Raw genomic sequence first — 11,234 nt, 5'->3', positions numbered from 1 at the left:
AAAAATATAATTAAACCGACTTACTTTGTAAAAATGGTATCATTAGTTCAAGTGTTTAAAAATGGTGGTTAGTTTAGTTTTTTTTATATATTTTAAATATCAATTTATATGGGTATAAAGTGGATGATTAAATTGTACTACATCATCCATTTTGAGGAAAAAAAAATGAACTCTTTTTTGGATGAAATCACGGTCTATTGTAAAAAATAAAAAAAAAACGTTTCAAAAAATGGTCCGTTTTGGAATTGTGAACAGTCCTACTTTTAATCTAAAGATTTGTATTCTATTAATTATTTAAAATTACCTTAAAATAATTATTATAGGATTTAATAAACACGGATGGTAAAAGCTTTTATAAGGTCAATTAATTAAAAATTATTTTTAATTTAATTTTGAAGATAATTATTATAATAGATAAATATATCATATATGAAAATTTGTAATTGAGTAATAGCATAAAATACTTTTATACTTAAATTTTAAAAAAATTGCATGATAATTTATCATAAGATGATGCAGGTTTTTTATTTTATTTTATTTTTTTAATACTGTTAGCATACTGCTATTAAATTCTTGTTTTAATTCTTAATACCTCTGTAGCAAACAGAAAGAATTACATATTTATGCTCACTCTCCCCTTTATAGAGCTTTCAAAGAAAGAAAAATTATTTCATTTATCACCTGCAAATAATCATGCCCACTTAATTAGAACATTTGTACCTATGTATAAGATTCTCAACAAAACCAATCCCCAACAATAACTGCAATGATAAATTACGGTACAATGGAAGAAGATTCTTTCCATATTCTCGAAACCGGATAAAATCTAAGGCTTTTATCTATTTTAATATTTAATAATTTTAACATATAAAAATATAAAAACATGCAATAAATGGTTATATTTATTTAACCTAGACTCTTCAATTTTTTATAAACGGAGAGGATTCGTGTCCCCATACAACAGTCTCAATTCTAAACTGAATTTGGCAACTCCACTCTGCTGTGTTGAATTGAGAACATGTTTGGTTCTTAATTCTCTTACTTTTTAAAGTTTTTAAATGGTTATTTTTATTATCAAGTCTAATGTTGCCACTTGTTTTGCATTGCATTTTGTTGGTCTGCAGTTATCGAATGCAGGGTTGACATCTTTGTTCGAGCTGGTGCGCAGCAACCAGAACCTTCGAGTCCCGTGTTTAAAACGAAGTCGGAGAAAGGAAGGCAATCAAATCATAAAACAACAATTATTATTTCACGTGTATCGATCGTTATTCTCGTAATAATTTTTATAATAAAAAAGAGATTTATTACATTATGAAATAAAATATATAATTTGATGATATAAATAAAATATAATAAAATAATTACTACATAAAATTATTGTAAAGATAGTATCTTATTTTGTTTATATCCTAACTAATATAGAATATATATATATAAGGAGCATATCAAGTGAAAGAAAATTTATTATGAGAGATGAGAGGGTTAAAATATAACCCTTAGATTAATCAAGTGAGAGAAAATTTAGGATTTAATCAAGTGAGAGAAAATTAATCTAAGGTTATATTTTAACCTTCTCATTTCTCATAATAAATTCTCTCTCACTTGATATGCTTTCTATATATATATATTATGATATCGTTTTATTTAATTATGATAATTGATATTTAATAAATAAAATTATAAAATACATTTTCATTAATAAATTTGTAAAATATAATAATTAAAATGTTCATGAAAATATTTGACATGATATATGAAAATTTTACAATAAAAATAATTATCACAGTATCAAGTAAATAAGTGTAAAATATAATGTAATATGAATTTTAAAAGTAAAATATATATTACTTTAATTAATTCAAATTATTTTTTATGCGAAATTAAATCAATCTAATATAGTTAGTTGGTTGTATTAAATTGTTCACATTTTATACCAAATAATTAACTTTTTGTATCACCCTGAGTAATTAAAAACAACAAAAAAACGTAATTAACATTTGCCACTAGTTATATTAAATGATATAATGAAATTAAAATATATAATTTTAATATTCATCGCTGATAGATTTATTTATGTATTGAAATGTAAAAACATGTCTGTAATTAATTTAGAAGTATGTTATGCTTAATTTTTAATTATTTATTATATATGATGACAAGATTACTATAAACTTTAGGTTATTATTTTTCTTTGTTGTATATTTAAGGCAACAGATATGAAAAAGAAAATGAGAATATCATATTAATTTATCATCATTTAATAGTACCGAAAATAACCAGTGTAGAAAAACACTTCTGTAACAGTGGCAAAAGAGGTAATCCTTGCTGATTGTGCTCCAAAGGTGACGAATACTTCTTCATTGCCAATTTGCCATGTTAAGGATAGTAGTCACGTACCAACTTTCGTGCATACATTAGAAAGAATCAGTAATACCTAAGTTGCTGCAGAATTGGAATGCACTGGATGGAAACAAAACAAAATTCTGATCTCCACCTTTGAGATTAATTGACGCATATTCCCTCACAATTGATGCGCGACAGAACCAAAAGAAGCACAATTTTAATAGCACCAGGCGCATTAATCCAATGAGTCTAATGCCCAAAACATCGATTTGTAGCACCAAAAAATAAACTTCAGTACTGTAGCAACATTGTTAGAAATTTTCTGAACAGCAAATGAACGACCTTAATTATTTACATTTGATAAGGCATGCATAATTTAGCTCTTCTCTGCCAGAACCAAAGATTGAGCTTTGGGCTTGCAAATCAAAATAATAATCTCTAACTTTCATTATATCATTAGTTATATTTATCATTTTTCTCTTTCTTTCCTATCTTTCTCTCCCTGTGAATGCTGTGTACAATTAGGAAGTAAACAAAATTGTTTGATCATAAAAATGTTTCGGTTGACTTGCTTTTGAAAAAGCAGGCCATGCATGCAAAACGTATTAGTGAGGGAGAAGATATATCCTTCATATTGAGGGGGCGTTCTTCTACAAAATGAACGAGCTGGAAATTTAACCAAACGTGTCACCAGTCACCACTCCAACTTTCACCCATTAATTTTAAATGCTCCAATTCCAGGTTCATTGTTGTGCACTGATATTGTTTCACGGATCCGTTTCTAATGCGTATCTGATATCCATAATTGTTTTTTTTTTTTTTAATATTTTACCGACACAGATCTGGTAAGTATTCAAAACTTAAAAAATGTTATGAGGACCTAATATAGTATATAACTGCATACGAGACGGAAAAGAAAATATGTATATTTAAAAGCATGGAAGCAATATTTCTTAATAAACAAAAAATGAAAATCTTTATGTATGATCTCAAGAAAAAATGAGATTATACTAGAGAAATAGACAATGATTTATAATAATAATGTTTTATAATTTTTATTTTGTTTTTCATATAGTGTTCAATAAACATGTCCTTAATTTGGATCTACAGAATTGCAATTATATATTTCTTAAATTTTATGTATTATATATATATATATATATATATATATATATATATCTTATATGCATCATATAGTTGTACAAATACTTTTAATTTTCTATAATATGATCATTCGCTATATAATGTTGTTTATAATCCGAATAAATGACAATGGAATTCAGAACAAAAATATGAAATCTGTCTTCAGTTATTCTCGAAATAGCTAGGGTTATTATTGTTATGCTTTATGCTTATACTTATACTGGAGCCAGTATACAAGTTATACAGCGTTGCAGCACATATTTCCTTCAATCCTTTTCTCTCATTTTAATTTTTTGGTAGTAATTTCAGTAGCTGTTAAATTTGTGTGTAAACATGTGAAGACAGATATTGTGGATGTGTCACACCTTGGTTCCCCAAGGGCGGACGCTTATTTATTACAATTTGTATTTTAACAATTACTTCGTATATCCTTCAAACACGTTCCATTAATTAAGCTTCAGCAAATACTTATTTTGAAATGAAACGAGAGCATTAGGGGAACGTTTCATTAGGTAATTTGATGAGCTTATAATGGAGAATCAACGGTGCAAATTAAGGGCACGATAGAATAACTTAAAAAATTTATCTGGAGATAAAATGACAGGCAAACTATACATATACTTAAGGGCGTATTGACACGTATTTTTTGGTATAGATAAACGCATGGCGGCAGAGGCACTAAATCTGGTTGAGAATTTTAGTTCACTTAGAGGTAGCACGCGTGGCCATCAACTATCTATAAAAGCAAGTAGAAATTTCGGGCAACTTTAGTGCTTCTAGCCACATCATCAAGATCTTATTCCAAATTCATGCTATAAATAGCATGTTAAACTAACCCATCGAACTACAAGCTTTAGCCAAACTATATATTATCTTTTCTCTGCAACATATATAATCTTTCTGATATTTTCACCGTCGAACAAATATGGCCGGATCTTCGCATAATGTTAAAATGCCTATCGTTTTACTGATGATAATAATCATTGGGACAATAGAAGGGCGAAAAGTTCAAAATTGTGGTAACGTAGGAAACGGAGGAGAAGTGGGGGGGAGTTTTAATGGTGATAAAAATGGTGGTCAAGGTGGAAGAAATGGAAACGATATGGGCATAGGAGGTGGAGGAGGAGCAAGTTTTGGTGGAGGTGGAGGTGGGGGAGGTAGCATTAGTGGTGGAGGTGGAGGAGGTGCAGGAGGAGGTGTTAGAGTTGGTGGAGGTGCAAGTGGTGGAGGAGGTACTGGAATTGGTGGAGGTGGAGGTGGTGGAGGTAGCATAGGTGGTGGTGGAGGTGCTGGAATTGGCGGAGGAGGAGGTGCTGGTCTAGGTGCAGGTGTAGGAGGTGGTGCTGGAATTGGCGGAGGTGTTGGAATTGGCGGAGGTGCTGGTGGAGGTGGTGGAGGTAGTGTAGGTGGTGGGGGTGGTGCTGGAATTGGTGGAGGAGGAGGTGTTGGTGTTGGTGCAGGTGGTGGAGGAGGTGCTGGAGTTGGTGGAAACGCAGGTGTTGGAGGTGGTGGAGGAGCTAGTGTTGGTGCAGGTGGTGGAGGAGCTAGTGTTGGTGCAGGTGGTGGAGGAGCTAGTGTTGGTGCAGGTGGTGGAGGAGGTGCTAGAGTTGGTGGAGGTGCAGGTAATGGTGGAGGTGCTGGAATTGGTGGAGGAGGAGGTGCTGGTGTTGGTGCAGGAGGAAGTACTGGTGCAGGAATTGGTGGAGGAGGAAGTGTTGGTGTTGGAACAGGTGTAGGAGGAGGTGCAGGTGCTGGAATTGGTGGAGGAGGAGGTACTGGTGTTGGAGCAGGTGGTGGAGGAGGTGCTAGAGTTGGTGGAGGTGCAGGTGGTGGTGGAGGAGGAAGTGCGAGTGTTGGTGCAGGTGCAGGAGGAGGTGCTAGTATTGGTGCAGGTGGTGGAGGAGGTGCTAGTATTGGTGCAGGTGGTGGAGGAGGTGCTGGAGTTGGTGGAGGTGTAGGTGGTGGTGGAGGTGCTGGAGTTGGTGGAGGAGGAAGTGCTGGAGTTGGTGGAGGAGGAGGTGCTGGTATTGGTGCAGGAGGAGGTGCTGGTGTTAGTGCGGGTGGTGGAGGAGGTGCTGGAGTTGGTGGAACTGCAAGTGGTGGTGGAGGTGGTGGAGTTGGTGCAGGAGGAGGTACTGGAGTTGGTGGAGGCGGAGGTGGAGGTGCTGGAGTTGGTGGAGGAGGAGGTGCTGGTATTGGTGCAGGAGGAGGTGCTGGTGTTAGTGTGGGTGGTGGAGGAGGTGCTGGAGTTGGTGGAACTGCAGGTGGTGGAGGAGGTGCTGGAGTTGGTGGAACTACAGGTGGTGGTGGAGGTGCTGGAGTTGGTGGAGGAGGAAGTATTGGTGTTGGTGCAGGTGTAGGAGGAGGTGCTGGTGGTGGTGGAGGTGCTGGAGTTGGTGCAGGTGGTGGAGGAGGTGCTGGAGTTAGTGGAGGAGGAGGTGCTGGTGTTGGTGCAGGAGGAGGTGCTGGTGTTAGTGCGGGTGGTGGAGGAGGTGCTGGAGTTGGTGGAGGTGCAGGTGGTGGTGGAGGTGCTGGAGTTGGTGGAGGAGGAGGTGCTGGTATTGGTGCAGGAGGAGGTGCTGGTGTTAGTGCGGGTGGTGGAGGAGGTGCTGGAATTGGTGGAGGTGCAAGAGTTGGTGCAGGTGGTGGAGGAGGTGCAAGTGTAAGTGGTAGTGGAGGAGGGGGTGTTGGTATTGGTGCAGGAGGAGGAGCTGGTGCAGGAATTGGTGGAGGTGGTGGAGGTAGCATAGGTGGTGGTGGTGGTGGTGTTGGTGCAGGTGGTGGAGGAGCTGCTAGAGTTGGTGGAGGAGGAAGTGTTGGTGTTGGTGCAGGTGTAGGAGGAGGTGCTAGAGTTGGTGGAGGTGCAGGTGGTGGTGGAGGTGCTGGAGTTGGTGGAGGAGGAGGTGCTAGTGCTGGTGCAGGTGCTGGTGTTGGTGGAGGTGCAGGAGGAGGTGTAGGTGGTGGAGGTAGCATAAGTGGTGGTGGTGGGGGAGGTGCTGGTGTAGGTGGAGGTATTGGTGTTGGTGGCGGTGGAGGTGCAGGTGCAGGAGGAGGTGTTGGTGGTAGTGGTGGTAGAGGAAGTGTTAGTGTAATAGGAGGTACTAGAATTAGTGGAAATAAAGGTGCTAGTATTGGTGCAAGTGCAAGAAGAGGTGTTGGTGTAAATGGAGGAAACAAAATAGGTAAAAGTGTCGGAGTAAATGGATCTGGTGGAGGTACTTAAATTGGTGGTATAACCATACTAGTATTTATATAAGTGAAAGGAGAAATGCTAATGTATATTGTGGTTGAAATGTTAGAATAAGTGAAAGGGTGGGAAAATAATAAATTTGATTCAACAATTGTTGGAGGTGAAAGTCTTTGCGTATATCTGATAATGGTATTATAATTTGTATAAATAAATTAAAATTAAATATTGTACAAGTTATAATAATATAAATATGGGATGTAATATCAATGGTAGATAATTATAAAGTTTCATGATCAAAGTTTGAGTATTATTTTAAAAGAAATTATAAGTTATGATATTATCATATTATATAAAATAGTTAATGTTTGAATATTTTTTCCTAAAAAGAGTAGTTTTCATATGGGAGACAATTTAGTCAATTTTTCTTTTGCTCAAAATAAGGTTTAAAACACATTTTTAATAGTATTTTATTATAAATTAGTTATAATTAATGGTTGTTTAAAATTATACATTGTGGCCAATTATCTATTAATTAAGTATAAATATATATTGCGTAATGTTAGTACATGTATGAACATATATTGCATTATATCTAAATTTAGAATATATATATATATATATATATATATATATATATATATATATTTTGAGTTTTTAGTTATGGTAGACTTTAATTTTATATATTACATTTAATTTAAAAAATGTATTATATAAAGTTGTTAGCAAAAACTTCAAAATAATTTTTACTTTTTGATTACTAATTTTTAGAATATGCGAATACATAGTGCATTTGAAAGGTAGATAATTTCTCATAATAAAGAATAGATATGGAAATTGTAAAAATTAGTACCACAATGACACGGGTATAAAGTAAAAATATAAAAATTAAGTAAATCTAAAGAATTTGAAAGGTGATTTTTTGAATTTATTATTAGAAATTTATATAATATTTTTATATCTTAAATAAAATGATGAATGTTGAGAAAATTATATTATTGTCTTGAGTTTATCAACATTTTTTGTGTTAGTTTAATAATAGGAAATTTTATTGCACAAAGTTTTGGGTTTTTAATAATTTTTATTTTAATTAATTTTTTACTTAAATATATTTTTAGTCCATTAAATTTAGGTTAATTTTTTTTTATTCTTAAATTTATATTTATTATTTTTAGTTTCAATTTTAAAAAATCTTATTTTAATTTCCTATGTTAATAATAATATACTTAAAAATTATAGATCGAGACAATTATACACTATCAAATAAGTTTAATATGATATTTTTATTAATAAAAATATCAATAAATATATTTTATGTGATAATATTTGACAAATTTTTTAATAAAATTTAATTATTATGAGTAAAACAAAATTTTTAAAATTACATGGACTAATTCAATAGTTTGTAACTTTGTACCTTTAATAGTTTTGGAGATTCATATTTGTATGCTTATTTCATGTTTTAAAAATTTAAAAAGATGTAAAATAAAAAATGAATTATAAAGTTAAATTGAATTTTGAGAACTATGCGATAGTTGAATTCATTATAATGATTGGTCAGTATTCATTTTTAAGATCTTGTATTTATAGAAATGAAATTGTTATATTTATTACCATATTATTTTGATATTATTATTAATGTTATGCATGTAATTAAGAAAGACAGGAGAATAAAAATTATATTGTGACAAAAATTACTATCTTGAAAGTAATTTTTAGTGCAATCTTATCTTCATATATATAATGTGAAGAAGTTTTTCAACTTTTTTTTTTTTTTTCAAACTAAAACTTAATATTTTTTATTAAATAATTTGTTATCATATGAACTGCATGGTTATTAATTGAAGGTTTAAATATATATGTTTTTAGTTTAAGATAAATTTTCTTTTAATCATTATAATTTTAAAAAAACTTGGTTTACGCCATTAACATTTTCTACATGTGTCAATGTTTTCAATATGCATTTAACTCACATTGATTCACATTTTGTATCTATCTATATTCACAATGAAACACTCTTGTTACAAAAAATGAGAATGTTAAATGTAAGTTGCATCTTCAACTTCCAAATTCATTGCCACTTTATCTTTTTTATTTCCAATCAAACTATATATACTTCTCAACCATGAGCATGTTAAATTATTTTGATTGTAATTGAATTAGTATTAAACAATCCTTTGAAAATTAGGAGAAAACTCTCAACTCAAGATGATTTATCTTTTCTCTAAAATAATTTTAAAAGACCCAGGTCAGTAATATAATATTTCTAATTACATATATTATTATATAAACATGTTATAATTTATATTTATAACTATTAGATATGATAAGGTTCAGTATTTTTTATTAATTGATATCAAAGTCAACTTACATATATTTTATAGCTGCTATTTTTTAAGATTCATTTTGTTTTGTAAAGGATGGCTTTCAGAAATTTGGTTGAGGGGCTTTTGTAGATTGAAAGATTCTAAAACAAGGATATTTTCTTTCATTCACAAATTTGAAATAATTTTGTGGAAAATGATTTTGGAGTTGTTTATGAAAATGTATTATTTTACTTTTAGAACTAATGTCTTGACTGTTGCATTTTATGTGTCTTGCATTAAGCCAATTGCAGTGTTAATATATATAGTTTCATGATTAGAGCTTCTTAAATATTGGATCATATGTTATTTGAAAAAAAATAATTAAAATTATTTATAATATATTATATTATTTTTATTAGGCATAATATATATAATTTATATCACTGCAATCTCACCTATTGTAAATACATTTATGTGAATTTTTGTTGTATAGATAATCAAATATTATTGTTAATTTTATTACATTAATAATAATATATCCTATCAATATATTTTTATTAATGTGATTTGTTAATACAATGTGTTTCTAGTTTTTAGTTTATGTTTATCAATTATTGATAAATTGTCGGTTTTTGTTATGTAAGTTATACTACATTGTATTGTTTAGTTATTTATTAGGGATTTATTTAAGTATTTTCTTGATTTTGTTTTTGGATTATGTATCAAAACTGTTGATAAGTGAATTATCTCCGTCAATCCGATCAAGAAAATCAAGAGTTAAAGAAAAAAGAGTTACACGTGTATGTTATATAATGGTGATATATATTATATAATAAAGGATCGTTATTGTCGCAATATAAGTAATTGGCGGTTTTATTTTTCGTAATCATTGAATTCAAGTTTAATGGACTATTAGAGTTGCTACAAAATATATGAAAGGCTATTGCAGAATAATAATTTTTTTGCCATTTAGTAATTATTATTATTATTATTATTATTATTATTATTATTTGAGCAACAAATGTGTGGTTATAATTTATTATAAATAAATTATATAATTTTTTTTATATGAATCATATATAATTAATGATTTATATTTGGAGCTTTTTCTTTATGATGATATTATACATTTTATTGAGTCATTAAAACTCATTGATCTATACACAATAGAATTGGTAACATTTGATGAGGTTAATTAGTGGTAAAATCTTTAATATCTTTTAGCTTATTATATAATTGTGTATATATGGATAAATTTGAAAATGAATGATGTTTGTCCTTTTAAGTTTTTAAATATGCAGTTATATATGGGTGTAATGTTTCCCATAATATTATAAAATTGTTAAATTTTACAACGAATTTATTGGTTGTTCATTATAATAATGTAGTTCATAATTTTATTCTAATTTTAATTTGTACATAGAGGATTTTACATCTTATTAGTTCTAAAACTCTATTTTGAAATAGATGCATTTTTTTATGCCAAAGTATAAATTGTTGTCAATCATAATTATTTGACAATTTATGTAATTATACACTCATTTATGGGTATAACTATGTAAAATTTTGAAATTAAATAATTATAATTTATCTTTATATATATATATATAATAATTATATCTTATCAATGTATTATTATTTATATAATTTGTAATTAGAAAATGTACTATTTGTTTTATATTTTTATTAAATATTTATTTGATTACCTTTATACACTGAAATTTTGATGATATAAATTTTTATTGTGCACTATAATATTAATTTTATATTTATTTGTGTTTCGAGATTCATGAACGAGATACAAACAAGAAATTATCTCTAGATAAATATTTTTATATGTATTAGTTTAACTCTTTAATTATATGATAATATATTTACATTAAAAATTTTCTTTTGTTGTTTTATGTCAGCTTCATTGTTTTTTAATATTGGACATTATTTTATTTTATGACAATTTAGTATTATTCTAAAATTTTGCATTTGTCTATTATAATGCAAATCTATTTAATAATTTATTTTTAATTAGAACACATTCTTATTACATTCAGCATGACATTATTTGATATGATCATATGTGATAAAAGAAAAATATAATTGATGTTTTTCTTTTAACTATATTTTTTTAATTATTAACTCAACTACATTTCTTTATCAAGTGGGAGAATCTTGCATATTGAATACTAAAAGTAATATTTTATTAATGAAATTGTGTTTATACAAGATCTTTACTTCAATATCAATGCCAAATTAATTAT

At 30.1% G+C, this 11,234-nt stretch overlaps 1 protein-coding gene across 1 annotated transcript; it reads left to right on the top strand.

Annotated features, from left to right (window-relative positions):
- The first annotated feature begins 4,281 nt into the window (after positions 1-4,281).
- On the top strand, positions 4,282-6,974 carry LOC109814736 (uncharacterized). Its single transcript, XM_020379234.2, has one exon. It carries the CDS (start codon positions 4,412-4,414, stop codon positions 6,707-6,709), a length of 2,298 nt encoding a protein of 765 aa, XP_020234823.2. The 5' UTR covers positions 4,282-4,411; the 3' UTR covers positions 6,710-6,974.
- The last annotated feature ends 4,260 nt before the right edge of the window (positions 6,975-11,234 follow it).

This window comes from Cajanus cajan, chromosome 6, assembly GCF_000230855.2.
Source record: "Cajanus cajan strain Asha chromosome 6, NIPB_CcT2T_4, whole genome shotgun sequence".
Taxonomy (NCBI): Eukaryota; Viridiplantae; Streptophyta; class Magnoliopsida; order Fabales; family Fabaceae; genus Cajanus; species Cajanus cajan.
The sequence above is the reverse complement of the archived record's forward strand: the minus strand, read 5'-3'. Positions and strand labels throughout refer to the sequence as shown.